The sequence below is a fragment of the Phoenix dactylifera genome, chromosome 1 (genome assembly GCF_051530095.1).
Source record: "Phoenix dactylifera cultivar Ajwa chromosome 1, Ajwa_hap1_PhDact_Kaust_v1.1, whole genome shotgun sequence".
Taxonomy (NCBI): domain Eukaryota; kingdom Viridiplantae; phylum Streptophyta; class Magnoliopsida; order Arecales; family Arecaceae; genus Phoenix; species Phoenix dactylifera.
The window spans coordinates 23,298,896-23,316,605 of NC_143190.1; the positions used below are offsets into that span (position 1 = coordinate 23,298,896).

At 39.9% G+C, this 17,710-nt stretch overlaps 1 protein-coding gene and 1 long non-coding RNA gene across 2 annotated transcripts; both read right to left on the bottom strand.

Annotated features, from left to right (window-relative positions):
- Positions 1–8,142: 8,142 nt before the first annotated feature.
- On the bottom strand, positions 8,143–10,323 carry LOC149768544 (uncharacterized). Its single transcript, XR_016408502.1, has 3 exons — positions 9,171–10,323; positions 8,979–9,067; positions 8,143–8,452 (listed from the first exon to the last, which is right to left on the bottom strand). It is a non-coding gene; the product is annotated as an uncharacterized LOC149768544 (long non-coding RNA).
- A 182-nt stretch (positions 10,324–10,505) lies between these two features.
- On the bottom strand, positions 10,506–12,224 carry LOC149768545 (zinc finger BED domain-containing protein RICESLEEPER 2-like). The gene has a single exon (XM_089930120.1). The coding sequence runs from the start codon at positions 12,222–12,224 to the stop codon at positions 10,506–10,508; it is 1,719 nt and encodes a 572-aa protein (XP_089786246.1).
- Positions 12,225–17,710: the final 5,486 nt, after the last annotated feature.

Here is a 17,710-nt window from a genome sequence, read left to right on the forward strand (position 1 = left end):
CCAAGCCGGAAGAGGCCCCAACCCGCGAGCGGCATCGAGCGACGGTCCAAGGCTCGGAACGATCCCGTGAGGCCACAACCTCCGGTTCGTTCCCCGCCGAGGCCGGTTCCCTCGCGTCCGTGCGCCGGGAAGGCGGTCTCCACCGGGAGATATGTCAACTTCGACTATCTCTCCCGGAAAGGCTTTACCATAGGGGATAGGTTGAGGGCCCAAGGCCTAGAGTTCTTTTGTTCCCTAGATCTCTCCATATACCCAGGGTTAGTTAGGGAGTTCTATGGTACAGTGTCTAGGGGGAATGGTGGGATACAGGGAACCGTAGCGGGTGTCCCTTTATTTATTTCGGAGGATTTTATTGCTCAAGTCCTCCATCTTTCCTAAGTAGGGATATCTCCTACTCATCCGGCCGATAGGACTGAGGCCCTTACGGCCATATTAGGGAGTCCACCCCAGTCCCCACTAGATGAGGTGTCCGCTAGTTCCCTTTCAGTTGAAATGCGGCTCCTCTTGAGCATTATCTCTAGGACCCTTTTCCCTAAGACCGGCCGCTTCGATTTTGTATCTGAGAGGGACCTAGCCCTTATGTATTACATTCTCCAGGACACCCCAATTAACTTTCCTAAACTAATCTACAAATACCTATGTGAGCCACTAGACAGACCTAGGCTCACCCTTCCATATGGGATGCTATATACCCTGATCTTTAGGGAGTCCGAGATCCCTATTCCTGAGGGGGAACCCTCTCGCGCACTGCGATGGACAGATCGCATGGGTGAGGGAACCCTTCACAGGATGGGTTTTCATAAGGTAGAGGGAACCTGGGTCAGGAAACCATCCTCCTCCACACCTACTACTAGACACTCCCCCAATCCTGATCCTGATTCCGACTTTTCCACCTATCCCTCCACCTCAGCACCATCTACCTCTGCCGGACCCTCCACTGCACCACCTTCTCAGCCACTAGAGGTCCGAATATCACCTGAGCAGCTCCGGGAGTTGCGACAGGAGATCGTGAGGGATCTTCGGGACGACCTACTGAGGGAGCTCCGAGGTCCAGCGACTGCTCCCTCCACTGCCCCCTCTTCTGCATTAGTTCCCTCCTTATCAGCCGTGACCGAGATGACGGCTCATCTGAGGGAGGAGATCTTCAATGTCAAAAGCCTTATACAAGTCCAATTCTACAACATGAGCGATGTCACAAGCAACACACGGAAGATGCGAGATGACATCCGACATGACATGGGCACTAAGAGTCAGGGAGCCGAGCGACTGGCGAATGTGTTGATCGCCAAGTTGGACAAACTCTAGGAGACTCTGACTGAGCTTTCCACGACGCACAGTAGGGCCACCTCGGCCATCATCACCCAGCTAGGGAACGTTACTGATGGGGTCAGTCTACTAATGGAACAATCAAGACTGAGCAGAGGAGCCACATCCTCGAAGAAGCCCTAGCTTTTTTTTTTTTATTTTGACATGTATTTACTGCTTTACTCTTTATATTCACAAATGTACCTACACATACATCAATACAATGAGTAGACAATTTTCTTCAATACTGTGCAAATTAATCTCTAACTGCTTGTGTGTTCTGCTTACTTCCTTTTTGATACGATGACAAAAAGGGGAAGAAATATATTTAATAGATTTGTAAAAGGAATCAATAAAAATCAATAAAAAGAAAACTTTTAAAATACACAATAATTTGTTCTTAGTGGATTCGATACCTCGAGGCTCATTATCTCTCTATTGGGGCTCCTAATGGAGTAATCTCTAGAATCTATTCAAGGGATATTCGGAGATTAGTTGAATCATACTCAAGAACAAATTGGCAGATTTTTCCTCTAAAAACCAAAAATTTAAGATCAAAAGCTTCAATGCACTAAAAGAAAATTCTGAGAATCAAAACAAAGTTGGATGCATGTGTTGAGGGGGAGAATCTGAATTTTTAAGAAAGCAAAATCATTAAAAATATATAAGCCAAACAATTGATTGAATGACATGAAGGCTTATATAATTCCAAATGAAAGGGGAAGCTTTAACTTCAAAATTTACTGTTTCACTCCTTTCAGTTTTGGATAAATTAAAATAACTAGACACTTGAATTCATTTTAAAATTTTACTATAAATCTCCTTGTTTGTTGAGCAATTCACTTTACATATACTCAATGTTTTGTCATCATAAAAAAGGGGGAGATTGTGGAGTGATTGATTATAACCCTATTTGATTTTGATGTGCTTAAAGCATTTGAGTATATCTTATGTTTACTAATGAATTCAATCTAGTGTTTCAGTGAAATTCTTGTATATTTATGGTTAAGTGTCTCTAGATTTGGTTCAAGACATTTTGGATAAGTTAAGAAATCAATATAAACCAAAGTCTGAGACTCGAGTCGACTCCGGAATATTACGAGTCGACTCCAAGCATATCAGAAGCACTGGCACAGGCTCGAGTCGACTCCTGTACATTACGAGTCGACTTCGACTGAGAACAGACAGACGAACAGAAAGATCCAACTCAAAACCTGTCAGCGAGTCGACTCCTGAAGAGCGCGAGTTGACTCTGATGCTTGCCGAGTCGACTTCAGAGTAGTATGAGTCGACTCCAGGGAGTTACAGACAGAAAGACAGAGAAGTTATTTTGGACCCTGAGAGCCGAGTCGACTTCTGAGGAACTCGAGTCGACTCCGTTGGTTGGCAGGTCGACTCCAAAGGAAGCGAGAGTCGACTCTCAGTGTAATACAAGGCAAAAGTCAGAGAGCAACTTTCGGACACTGAGAGCCGAGTCGACTCCCGCAAAGGCCGAGTCGACTCCGAGACAGCGTGACCCAAAAAGACAGAAGACAGTATTTTTGTCTCTAAAAGGCGAGTCGACTCCAAGACAGTTCGAGTCGACTCCAAGGCAGCGCTACCCCAAAAAGACAGAAGACAGTATTTTTGTCTCTGAGAGGCGAGTCGACTCCAAGACAGTTCGAGTCGACTCCAAGGCAGCGCTACCCCAAAAAGACATAAGACTGCTTTTCGGATACTAATAGCCGAGTCGACTCCAAAACAGTCCGAGTCGACTCCAAGACAGCACGAGCCAAAAGACAGAAGCTCGGGAGTTCGGACTCTGAGCACCGAGTCGACTCCCAGAATTTCCGAGTCGACTCGAGTGAGCAAAGTTGAAGAATACATCTATGAATTCCTTGGAATGAGCCGACTCCAAAAGTGCTAGGTCAGCTCCAGACTTTGGGGAGTCGACTCCGGGTTAAGTCGAGTCGATTCCCAGTCGAGAAGAGCACTTTAATTCAAAATCCGGAACAGTTGCCGAGCCGACTTCAGAAAAGCATGAGTCGACTCCTGCTGCAACCGAGTCGACTCCAGATCGCGCGAGTCGACTCCGATCCCAACGAAAACATTGTCAGGATGTGCAGAATGTACAGAACGGCTAGAAAATTGTGTCTAACGGCTAGTTTCCGTGGGGAATGGCATAACCACAGAGGACTGTAGCAAGGTAGAGAAGTAACATTCCACTCTAAGATAACAAGAAATCTTCATCTGCAAAGTGATTTCAACGGAAAAGAAGGAAGAGGGCCATTAACTCCATTCAACCAACTCTTCCCAGCATTAAAGAAGTCTCCTTCAGCCTTCAAGTCTTCAAGACATTCAAGAGGAGACCCAGAGTTCAAGTAGCGCTCCACTACATCATCATAAATTATTTGAGGGCTCTTAACTTCTCTTCTATTTATATTGCTGAAAATCTGCTTATTTAGAAGCTGTATTTTTCTGTTTGTTTTTCTATCCATTTGGTCCTTACTTGATCAATCAGGGGATTGAATCAAGGGTGTAAAGGTTTGTTGGTGAGCCTAGGTTGAAACCAACGTGTGAAGGGTTTGATTGTGATCCCGGAAAAACAATCGGACGGTTCTAGTCGGTGAGCTTGGAAAAACCGACCGAGTTCGTTATGACCTCGTAAAACAACAAGTTGGGTTGTGAGCTTGTAAAACAACCGGCTGTAATCCGAGGGGTTATAGTGAATTCCCAAGTGAGGCTTGGGGAGTGGACGTAGGAGCAAGGGTTAGCTCCGAACCACTATAAAATCATTGTGTTTGTGATTGCCTTGACGTCTTTATTTTCATCTCACTCACTGCACATAGCATCTAATTAATCAACTTGCAAAAAGTATTAATTAGTGTCCACAAACATTTTAATTGCAATAATTATTTTAAAACCCAATTCACCCCCCCTCTTGGGTTGTCTATCTGGGCAACATCTACAATTCCCTTAGGATACTTCACAGTCCTATCTACTAATGACAAAGTAATGTTTGTGGGCTTTAATTCTCCCAAACCTAGTTCGGTGTAGACAGAATAGGGTAATAGGTTTACACTTGCTCCTAAGTCTAATAGGGCTCTCCGAATGATGGTTTCTCCTATTTTAATTTCAACAGTGGGGCAACCAGGGTCCTTGTATTTTGGGGCAATCTGTTGTTGAATAAGAGATGAGGCTTGTGCCGCCATCACAGCTTGCCTAGGAATACTGATTTTTCTTTTCACCGTGGTTAGGTCTTTTAAGAATTTTGTATAGGAGGGGATCTGTCTGATGGCATCTAGGAAGGGTAAATTTATTTGAACATTTTTAAAGACTTCCATGATTTCATCGTACTGAGATTTTTTCTTTGAGTCTTGTAGTCTACTAGGAAAGGGAGCCTTGGGTGTGTACGTCTTTATTGGTTTCTCCTCTATTCCTTGTGTTCCCTGTTCTTGTGCCTTTTTCTGAGTGGGGTTTGGTTCATGCTTTTCTTTTTTTTCTTGTACAGGAAGTTGGACCTTGTTGTCCACTTGCTTGTCAGACCGTAAAGTGGTAATTGCCTGGACTTCATGGGTAGGGTTTCCATTAGAATCAATCTGAAACTGGCTTCTCGGCCCTTGATTCTGTTGCCTACTAGGATTAGGCACTGGCTGACTGGGCAATTCACCTCTCTTCCTATCCCCTAGAGAGTTAGCTATTTGGCTCAGACTAACCTCAAGTTTTGCAATCGCTTGCGCATGGAATTGATTAGTCTGGGTTTGAGCCATGTTGGTCTGTTGTTGCTGTTGGATGAAGTCTTATTGTTGCTTCATCATGTTAGCCATCATGGCTTCTAATGATGTAGTTTCCTGAGGGATAGGGGCACTATAAGTAGGAATAGGTGGAGCCAATGATTGGTTTATTTGTGATGGACCTATCCTGAGAAAATTCTTCTGAAAACCTGGTGGACCACCTTGATGCTGAATAGGTTCATTTTGCTTGTATGAGAAATTTGGGTGGAACCTATTATCAGGGTGGTAGACTGGGCTGAATGAATTGAGAGTGGGCTTCTTAAAGGCACTATATGAGTTTAGAGCATTTGCCTGCTCAGCCTTAATGTTGGGTAAACTAGGACAACACTCCACTAGATGCTCAGACTATTACACAAGATACATAAACTATGTGACTCGTGATCCACTTTCATGATGGGATTTAACTCTCTCGAGCTAGTGGAAACAGTGAAAGCATCAAACTTTTTGCTTAAGTTGTTAATTCCAGTCACCAGATTGGACATGACATTTTTGAGTTCTGGGTCTGCTTTCATTTCATAATTACCTGGTTTTCTAGACCCGAACTCATCTCTATTTACTTCCTCACCATAGCTACTCCAATTTTGGACGTTCTCGGCTAAGTCAACAAGAAATTCATAGGCTTGATCCGGGGTTTGGTTCATGAACCTACCCTCGTGCATGGACTCAATCATGTTTCTATGTGCCAGAGTTAGTCCTTTATAAAAGAAGTGGACTAGATCAGCCTTGTCAAGCCCATGGTGCGGGCACTTGACTAAAAGATCATTGAATCTTTTCCAAAGTTGGAAAAATTCCTCCTCAGATTTTTCTCTAAAAGTTCTGATGGCATCCTTAATTTTTTCAGTCTTTACCATGGGATAGAACTTAGCCATAAACTTCCTAGATAGTTGTTCCCATGATGTGATGGAATTTGAAGCAAGGAAATACAGCCATGTAGCAGCACGATCCTCTAAAGTCATGGGAAACAACCTTAATTTAATACCCTCTTCATCTAAGTTTTGATTTCTAAACGTTTGACAGGTTGTCAAAAATTTGTTTAGATGAATGTAGGGTTGTTCACTCTCGAACCTATGAAACTTGGGTAACATGTTTATTGTTGCAGCCCGAATCTCGAATTGGGCTGCATTATTGATTGGTAATACTATGCAAGTAGGGGGACTAGCAGATGCGGGTGTGAACAACTCATTTAAAGTTCTAATGTGTTCACCCATTGTAGAGATTAACGGTTGGCTTACAGTTCGCAAGTTGTGATGAAAAGTTCTGTCAATCTCAGGATCAAATGGGGTTAATTTATCCCTTAATGAGCTTCTACCATGCATACATTATCAACACTTCATTATATTTGACTCCTAAAATGAACGAAATCCTAAGAGAAGAGAAGGGCTAGACACAGATGACCACAACCAACACCACACAACAATTTGACCCTATTAGTCTTAGAACTAAGTGAGGTTTAGTGGCTTCTTAAATCTAGTTGCACAGAGATTTATCAGGTTAAAAAGTTCCTGAAATTCTCTCTAGATTAGACAGCTCCTAATCTCCCTTTCAGATTAAGCTTGAGCTTACCAGTTAAACAATCTAGTAACCAGTGACCAGGAAAGTCCCGGGGTGTGTGGTGGTGCCAGAAGGGATACACCGATACCACAATACCCGTAACAGTTCTCACTGTTGTAAAACTTTTCTAGACATCACCAATTACTAAATTCTCACTGGAGTGGCTTTCAGCCGCTTCTTTCCAAGAGCCTAATTGAGCTCGAAAACTCTAAGGCCAACGTCTAATTTGATTTTAATTTAATTTGGCTTAGGATATGTATGCAAGGTGGTTATTTTTGGGCTAAGGACAGGTAATGACTTTCCGACCTTATCATTTTAATGGGTTTTGCCCTTAAATTCTTTTATACAAATGCTTAATACTAAATGCAGCAAATAATCAATGATTTTTTAAAGTTTATGCAATGTCATTAGGTTGTACTGATTAAATGAGTAAGCAATTTTTTTTTATTTTTTTATTTTTTATTATTTTTTTTATTTTTTTATTTTTTTATATAGCAATAACTTGAATGTAAATTAAACACAATTCTTATGCGTCAGTCAATCTCCGAATGCCCGTTGAATAAGCTCTAGAGATTACTCCGTGAGGAGTCCCAATAGAGGTATGATCACCTCGGAGGATTGCACCTTATCAATTACTAGCAAAAATAATATTTTTCTATTTAATTAAACTTTTTAACTCTTTTTTTTAAAATTTAAATTTCAAATTTCGAATCTCAGAATTCAAATTTTGAATTTAAATTTTTGAATTTTTGAATTTTTTCAATTTTTTCAATTTTTTTTAATTATCTTTTTTTTTTTGAATTTTAATTTTTTTACTTTTTTTTAAGAAAATTAAAATTTCGAATCTCAAATTTCAGAATTTAATAACTATGAAATTATTAATTAGAAATTATCAAAATAAGGAAAATTAATAAAAATAAAAACTTACTACCGGAGTGCGTTCACTCCGGGCTAGGGCTGCAAATGGGTCGGGTTGGGTCGGGTCCTAGGTGACCCCGATCCGACCCGGTTGCATGTTCGGGTCCTAATTTTGGACCCAGACCCGACCCGGTTGAAAAACGGATCGGGTCGGGTCGGGTCCATACCTACCCCGATGGGTCATTCGGGTCGGGTCGGGTCCGGATCTGGTCGGGTCCGAATCGGGTCCGGATCGGGTCCGGGTCGGATTTGCATTTTTAATTCAATATTTTGTTAACTCCAATACTCCATCACCGATTCACCAATTCACCATCAGGTGAAGCCTTTTGCAAGCTCAACAATTCCTCCTGAAAGGCTGGAAGCGTGAAAATAAAGGCTGCAAGCTCAACAATTCAATATCTGTTACATTCAAAACCGGTTCAGAATACGTTTCACCAAAAAAATTGAAGGCAAACTGATCAACCAGGTTTAGATCTAGCTTATTCAAAACACATTTATCCATCTGTTACATTCAAAATAGGTTCAGATCTAAAACAAAATCAACTTGTCCAACATTAAGACTGCAAGTACCTGCATCTAAAACATTTGAACAGGTGCAACTTTCCATCTAAAACATAAACATTTGAACAGTTGCAACTTGGAATTGCTATTCATAAAGAATCAAAGCTGGTTACAGTATTAGCATCAAAGGATTTTTCAAAGCAAAATTCAACCCCATATGACAAAGGACAATCCAAACAACAGCATTACAACCTGGGTCACAGTTTTAGGATCACAACATTACAATTTACTACATCACAGCAAAATTCTACCCCATATGACAATCCAAAAGGATGCATCACAACATCAACATCATGTTCAGTGAAGATGACTTGTCCCATTAGTTAAGATAGATTACCACCATCCTGTATAAAGCAAAGAAGCAACATCAGTTTACGATCATTATACTATAAAATTATAAAGTTTAAGCATCAATGAGTACACTTTTATGTTTGTGTAGGAGCTTTGAAGTTATGCTGTCTTTGCTGGTTATGTAAACAGGTTTGTCATGCAATGTATACATCCTTCTAACTTGAACACATGGAATCATAAATTTCTCTTTGCTTGCACCCACATCTGATAGCAACATATATAATGATGCAAGTAGGTGGTCATTTGGAACACTAAATTTTGAACATGAACTTCATAAATTCTACTAATTCAACTCAGTGCCTTCTGTTAACTTGATTCATCATAAATTCCCAACTGTATTTAGATACCTATCTCTTTTCAGCAGACTTCAGTCCACTTCGAGTTGATGTTGCGAAGATTAAAATTTAAGCACAATTTTCTTACTTCATAACGAGCAATAAAAAAAACATTTTGCAGTCAGCATATAATAAGATAATAATCAACAACAAGATAGTCTCAATGCAAGAGATGAGATGATACCTTTCCACAGAACTCACAGAAATACTTGGCATGCTGGGAGACTTCCATTTTCTTGATTTGCTTTCGCAAACTAGCACCATATCTGGTACCTGGATCCCAAGACATGACAATGAATCGGAGAAAATAGGCAACAGCTACTGCAATGGTAGAAATAGACAAGCAAAGGAAAACAGCTATGAAGAATTTGGTTACCATATTTGCCAACAATTCCAGCCTTCTTGGTTCACTTCGTCTGCATCAAGAAAAGAAGAAACAAAAAACACACTTGTCAGGAGGAGTCAAACACCTAAAGAATTATAACAACTTCTTTCTCAAACCATTCCAATTATTGATATCCACTAGTAAACATGAGACATACAGGACAAAGGCCAATAGACACTTCAATTCCACCACCTATGCACTAAGATGTAAGTTTATAATCAAAGCTGGTTACAGTATTAGCATCACAGGATTTTTCAAAGTAAAATTCAACCCCATATGACAAAGGACAATCCAAACAACAACATTACAACCTGGGTCACAGTTTTAGGATCACAACATTACAATTTACTACATCACAGCAAAATTCTACCCCATATGACAATCCAAAAGGATGCATCACAACATCAACATCATGCAATTAACATCAACATCAACATCAACATCAACATCATGTTCAGTGAAGATGACTTGTCCCATTAGTTAAGATAGATTACCACCATCCTGCATAAAGCAAAGAAGCAACATCAGTTTACGATCATTATACTATAAAATTATAAAGTTTAAGCATCAATGAGTACACTTTTATGTTTGTGCAGGAGCTTTGAAGTTATGCTGTCTTTGCTGGTTATGTAAACAGGTTTGTCATGCAATGTATACATCCTTCTAACTTGAACACATGGAATCATAAATTTCTCTTTGCTTGCACCTACATCTGATAGCAACATATATAATGATGCAAGTAGGTGGTCATGTCACATGAAATGATGCAAATCGGAGAATTCAAATGTAAGCATAATAATGAAGATGAACTCTACTACTTACCAGCATAAGTTAATCATCGATATTAATATCAACAACAGTTTCGTAATCTTCAATCTTGTATTTTGTATGAGAAGGTGGATCATCTACAAATGAAGAAAATATGAAATTAAAAATCTCAAAGTTTTAAAGCACTAGTACAACTGATGCATGATAAAATTTATGAATGTTATAGAAATTGAACCTGCAAGATGAGGCAAGCTGTCTCGAAGCCAATCCTGTGTGCACACCAATACCTCAACCGTATTCGGAGATAGACTACTACGAAAATCATCCAAAACCCTGCCAGCAGTGCTAAAGGCAGACTCAGATGCAACGTTAGAAATGGGAATTGCCAAGATATCACGTACCATCCTAGACAATATTGGATATTTTGATTCATTGAATTTCCAATACTGTAGAATGTCAAAATTTTGATCTTCTAATGGATGAATCTGCTCCAAAAAATTAAATGGCATGTCATTTTTATTAGTATTATTGACTAATATTTTAATGTAAGCATCCAAATTAGAGATCGTAAAATACCTTCTCTTCCAAATAAGTCTCTAATTCTGACTTAGATGGTTGGGTAACTTGTACTCCATGGATGAATTCTTTATAGCCATGCATAAAACGATTCTCATCTCTTCCACCATGGGATGTAGACACCCTCTCATCCACTTGATTAAGAGAGACATTTGTGCCATATAAAATTGCATAATTATCATACAAAGTTTGAAGAACATCATGCACTTTGTTGATCTCAAATGAAGCACGATCATCATTACCATGGATTGTCTGAAAGCAATATCTAATAAGATTCATCTTATGTCTTGGATCAAGGACAACCCCTACAGCAAGAATGTGAGAGCATTCCTTCCAATACTTGTCAAACTTTTCTTGCATCTTTAAAGCCATCATCATCACAACTGCATTTGAACTCCTAGATTCTTCAATCAAGAGCATATTTATTCTCCAAATCTCATAGAAATACAAATTTGCAGTTGGATTTTTTGTTTGTGAAAAAACTTCAGTTATAAGATGAAAAACCTTTAAGAAGTCACAAATAATGATGCCTTGAGACCAATCTTCCTCAGTTGGCGCACCTTCAAAATTAGGATCCCGGGCCACAAGTCGCATAAATACATCCTTGAATTGTATAGCATCATTTAACATGAGATATGTAGAATTCCAACGAGTAGGTACATCTAAGCATATCCGTTTTTTACCATTCATCTTGAATTGTTTCACAATTCCCATAAATAATTCCAACCTTCCTTGAGATGATTTTATATATTTAACAGCCTCGCGGATCCTATGAATAGCACCCTCCGCTACCTTCAACCCATCCTTCACAATCAAATTAAGAATATGTGCACAGCAACGCACATGAAAGAATTTACCATCCAAAAGTAAATCTTTTTTAAATTGTTTTTGAAGTTCTGTTGCTACAACTGTATTTGCTGACAAATTATCAAGAGTGATTGAACCCAACCTTTTCTCAATATTCCAAGATAAAATACAGTTAGCTATAGCATCACTAATGACTAAGCCTGTATGTGGTGAAGGAACCAACTTAAAATTGATAATATGCTTTTTCAGTTTCCAATCATTAGTGATATAATGTGCAGTGAGACACATGTATCCCAATGTTTGATTTGATGTCCACATGTCCGATGTTAAGCTGATTCTTCCACAGTTCATCTTGAACAAATCTTCAAGTCTTCGTTTTTCCTTTTCATAAATTTTAAAGCAATCAGAAGACAATGTTGTCCTTGAAACAATATGAAATTCTGGTCTAAGGTTCCTAACAAAGGTCTGAAATGCTGGATGTTCAACTGTTGTAAATGGCATCTCTTGTAGAATTACCATCTTTGCAAGGTCCTCACGACTTCTTTCCTGATCAAATGAATAGGGAACTAACTCGTTCAATGGAACACCATCTTTTGAAGTCACGGTGCCTATTAATATTTTCTGTTTCTTATCATTATATTTTTTTGCCTTACAAATATTTGCATGTTTGTGAAGATGGCTTGTCCCATTTTTAGGATCAGCTGAAAAAATAAAATGACAATAATTGCATCTAGCCTTGTCTTTTTGATTTTCTACCTCACAATAATGATTCCATATCTCCGACCTCCTTTTTCTGTTCGTTTTAGAGCTATCTGTATTAGAAGGCTCCATTACTTGAGAACCACTACAACGAAGTACACTTGAAACTTCAGCCATGTTTTCATTGCTATCCATCTCGGACATTAACCTATTTTGCATGCAAGCATTAAATAAAGATGTATGAGCATAAAATGCAACTTTATACAATGAAAACAAAAAAATTAACGGCTTAATAACGATGTATATCTATGACAAATAACTGAATAAGTAACAAATATTTTAAATTTATATAAGGACAAAAATTTGCCACCAAAAATATAAATAAATAAATTCCTTCTTCAGAGTAGAAACTTCAACTTGAGAGTACAGATTTCAATTGAATAGTTACACACTTACACTGTTACACAGTTACACTAGCAGGAGCTAATTAATATACAGGCATACGGACAATCTAAACTTATTGTGAGCTAATTAATATACAGGAGCTAATTAATATACAGGCATACGGACATTAACCTATTTCATAGGCTTATAGCGTATTCATTGAATTTCATTCTCCACCATCCATGTTTTTTCATAATTTACAGCATGCAAAGCCAACTATAGAAATCCCTACTATATGGATCCTCCAGTCAAGACCCAAGCAGAGAAAGTAGATCGAGGAAGACCACAGCACTGTTCAAAACCTCTTGCAGAATATCACAAGTTATGCAAAAAAAAACAAAAACCATAGCACTGTTCAAAACCAGATCAAGGAAGACTTTAGCAGAGAGAATGTCGTGCATATAAAATCTTGAAAACTATGATTAAATCTCAAAAAAATTGTGCAAACTAGGTTAGATCTCACAGATTGGTAGAAAATAAAACAAGTAGGCCGAAATGATGCTCCCCAAGTGTGGCACGCCCCTCCTCCAAATCTTCCGACTATCCTCGAGGACCCCGACGACCCCCACCTCTCCCTCTCCCTCTCCCTCAAGTCCAGCGTCGTTGCCCTGTTACAAGATAAGCCCCCTTCGCCGGAACCATCTCCCGGCCTATGCTAAAAAAAATACGGAGGACTGGAGGAGGGACATACCTTGGGACGCCGAAGAATGGGAAGAGGGAGATCCGCGGAATGGGGAGTCGGAAGTCGAAAGATCTAGGGCACCGAGCACGGAAGCGGGCTACTCTTCTCCAAATGATCCTCCGCCGCAGCTCAAGATCTAGGGCACAGCCGCACGGGAGATCTAGGGCACCGAGCACGGAAGCGGTCTACTCCTCGACGTCCTCGTCTCCTCCAGATGATCCTCCGCCGCACGGGAGATCTAGGGCTAGGGCACAGCCGCTGCGCCGCATGGGAGAGAAAAAGGGAGGAAGGGGTCCAACAGGTGAAGCGGTCCAGCGGATGATTTATATATCATCCGTTGCGGGCTGCGGGCAAAGCACAGAGCACAGTAGTCAGTAGCACTGCGGGCCTGCAGCCCAATGGGCTGCATGTCTTAAAAAAATGGTCCAAAAAATTGGGTCGGGTCGGGTCGGGGTGCGGGTCGAAATTGGGCAGACCCGACCCGACCCGAAAAATAGAACGGGTCCAAATTTAGGACCCGACCCGGCCCCACGGGTCCTAAAATGCGGGTCGGGTCAGGTCTTAAGCGGGTTGGGTCGGGTCGGGTCACGGGTCGACCCAACCCATTTGCAGCCCTACTCCGGGCATCCAAAATCCGATTTGATCTTCGTGATCGTTCTTGCTTCTCGATTTGCCTCCCCGGCAACGGCGCCAAAATTTTGTTCGTCCGATTCCTGTTTACCTAAAAATATGCTAAATAGATCGTTGTTAGAACCGACAAACAAAGTTTAAATTAATTTTACTCTTACATGTTCTACTCGAAGAATAGTGGTTGTAAGAGGTCGATCCACAGGTAGGCGATTGGAGTTGCATAAAAATTAGAACGTTTACTCGGATTTGAAATTGATTTTTGAATGATAAAAGAAAAACATTACGTCGGGGATGTTTGAATGATTCTCTGGTCTACCGGAGAATATTTTCTAATTGAAATTAACGGAAAGACAGGTACTTAAATTCGAGGATCATTTATATATTTAATGAAAAAGAAAACTCTGGCATAAAATAGATGAAAACAGTGCTAGAAATATTGAAGACTAGAACATCGATTGCATGAAGGAAGATTTAATTGTATTGCATAACAAAGAAGAAAGATTACAGAATTTGGAGAACGGAAATTATAAACAATAGAAATTAAAAACTTTAGCATAAATAGATCTCTCTATTAAACTAAAATTAAAAACCCCAAGACAACATGCTCTCAAAATAAAACTCTTACTAAAAACATTGCTCTCAATTAAAATAAAAATAAATAAATAAGAACAACATGATACTCAAAACAGAACGACTAAACACCAATTAAAAACATAACCTCTTAAAGAAAAAAAAACTAAAAAGAAAACACAAGAAACGTAATGCTCTGTTTTCAGATTGAAAACAAAGCACTGCTTGTCCGCCCCCCTTCTTCTCCCAACCTCTATTTCTTGGCCCCAATCCCGCACCAAGCCGAGCTCCTCCCTCCCCTGTTTCTTGGTTCCTACCCCAACCGAGCACACTACTGCCGATGGCCTCTCCCCTCTTCTTATAGCCCTTGGAGAGCGGTGAATATGGAAGGCGATCTAGGCATTTTCACTGCGTGAAGAACGCCATTGCTGGGCGGATCGCTCATCTGGAGGACTTCCTTCTTTAGACCACGGATGCGGGATCGCCGGACGCCTGATGCAGAAGGCGTGGATGGCTGTGAGGCGCGGTGAGGATGCGCTGGGATCGGGTGATGCGGAGGATGAATGGATCGTCTGCGATGCTGGGAGGCTGAAATGGAGGGGTTGCATGTCATCCGGGATGCTGGGGTTTCCTTCACGGACGCGAGATCGCTGCTCTTCCCTTCTTTGGGTGCCGGATTGGAAGCAGGATCGACGGGGAGGAGCCGATCGTGGAAGGGATCCGGTGCGGATTGGCTGGAACACGGGATGCTTGTTGGCACGGTGGCTGGCACGACACAGATGGAAGGTGGGGACACGGGCTGAAGAGGAAGGATGTGGCCTTGCTTGGATCACGGGAAGGAAGGAGACGTGCGGGATGACTGGGATGATCCGAAATGGAGCTTGGCTGCGTTCGAACGGGCGCTTGGATCTCGCTATGGGTCATGTGCCAGTTTCTGCAATGGAATTGGATTTTGGAAGAAGGTCTGGGACTTTCTTTGCCCTCCTGAGAGGGGAGCTGGGAGACACCAAGTTCCGTCCAATTAGTCATATAGATAAAAAAAATAGTGTGATATGAAATTTGGCTTGTAGACGGACGAACTTAGTTCGTCACGGGTCATCTGTTCTGACAGGAGGTCAATTGCAAGTCTTTCAAGTCCCAGCACCTCATAGTTATGATATGGTCAAATTAGATTTGCCCAAAATTCTCTCCCAAAAGCACAGAAATTGGACCCGATTCGGATCCGACCCCGACTCGGACCCGACCCGATCTTCAACCGGGTTGGATCTGGGAAGGGATCCTTCTGAAGTCAAATTTGTACTCAATGTGCATTTTATCTCTAATTTATGATAATCTGTGGCAAACCCAAATATAATATTAATCCAGTGAATTTATCATTATCCGTTAGCAATAACACTAATTTTAGTGACATGTAGGTCGCACTTTTGTGCTCTCATCAAGCCTTATCAAGCCCATGGTGCGGGCACTTGACCAAAAGATCATGGAATCTTTTCCAAAGTTGGAAAAATTCCTCCTCAGATTTTTCTCTAAAAGTTCTTATGGCATCCTTAATTTTTCAGTTTTTACCATGGGGTAAAATTTTGCCATGAACTTCCTAGATAGTTGTTCCCATGTTGTGATGGAATTTGGGGCAAGAAAATACAGCCATGCAGCAGCACGATCCTCTAAAGTCATGGGAAACAACCTTAATTTAATACCCTCTTCATCTAAGTTTTGATTTCTAAACGTTTGATAGATTGTCAAAAATTTGTTTAGACGAATGTAGGGTTGTTCACTCTCGAATCCATGAAACTTGGGTAACATGTTTATTGTTGCAGCTTGAATCTCGAATTGGGCTGCATTATTAATTGGTAATACTATGCAAGTAGGGGGACTAGCGGATGCGGGTGCGAATAATTCATTCAGGGTTCTAATATGTTCACCCATTGTAGAGATCGACGGTTGGTTTACAGTTCGCAGGTTGTGATGAAAAGTTCTGTCAATCTCAGGATCAAATGGGGTTAACTTATCCCTTAATGACCTTCTACCATGCATACATTTTCCACAACTTAATTAGACTCGATTTTTAAACGAAATCCTAAAAGAGAAGAAGAAGAGCTAGACCAAGATGACCACAATCAACACCACACAATGGATTGGCTCTTTAATCTTGAGGTTAAAGAAGGTTTAGTAACTTTTAATCTAGTTGCACAGAGATTTATCGGGTTAAAAAGTTTCTGAAATTCTCTTCTAGATTAGACAACTCCTAATCTCCCTTTCAGATTAAGCTTGAGCTTACCAGTTAAGCGATCCAGTAACCAGTGATCAGGAAAGTCCCGGGATGTGTGGTGGTGCCAGAAGGGATACACCGATACCACAATACCCGTAACAGTTCTCACTGTTGTAAAACTTTCCTAGACATCACCAATTACTAAATCCTCACTGGAGTGGCTTTCAGCCGCTTCTTTCCAAGAACCTAATTGAGCTTGAAAACCCTAAGGCCAACGTCTAATTGATTTTAATTTAATTTGGCTTAGGATATGTATGCAGGGTGGTGATTTTTGGGCTAAGGACAGGTAATGACTTTCCGACCTTATCCTTTTAATGGGTTTTGTCCTTAAATTCTTTTATGCAAATGCTTAATACTAAATGCAGCAAATATTCAATAATTTTTTTCTTAAAGTTTATGAAATGTCATTAGGTTGTATTCATTAAATGAGCAAGCAATTTTTTTAATTTAATTTACTATTTTTTAAATTTTTTTAATTTTTTTTAATTTTTATATAGCAATAACTTAAATGTAAACTAAACACAATCCTTATGCGTCAGTCAATCTCCGAATACCTGTTGAATAAGCTCTGGAGATTACTTCATGAGGAGCCCCAATAGAGGTATGATAACCTCGGGGGATTGCACCCTATCAATTACTAGAAAAATAATATTTTTTTTATTTTTTTTAATTTAATTAAATTTTTTTAACTTTTTTTTTAATTTAAATTTCAAATCTTGAAACTCAGAATTCAAATTTTGAATTTAAATCTTTGAATTTTTGAATTTTGGAAATTTTTTTAATTTTTTTAATTATCTTTTTTTAATTATTTTATTTTTTTTACTTTTTTAAAAAAACTTTAAATTTTGAATTTTAAATTTCAGAATTTAATAAATACGAAATTATTAACTAAAAATAATCAAAATAAGAAAAAATAAAAACTTACTACCGGAGTGCGTTCACTCCGAGCATCCAAAATTCGATTTGATCTTCGTGATCGTTCTTGCTTCTCGATTTGCCTCCCCGGCAACGGTGCCAAAATTTTGTTCGTCTGATTTCTGTTTATCTAAAAATATGCTAAACAGATCGTTGTTAGAACCGACAAAC

Coding starts and splice junctions, on each gene's coding strand:
- LOC149768545 (XM_089930120.1), bottom strand. CDS start 12,224: ATGGATAGCAATGAAAACATGGCTGAAGTTTCAAGTGTACTTCGTTGT.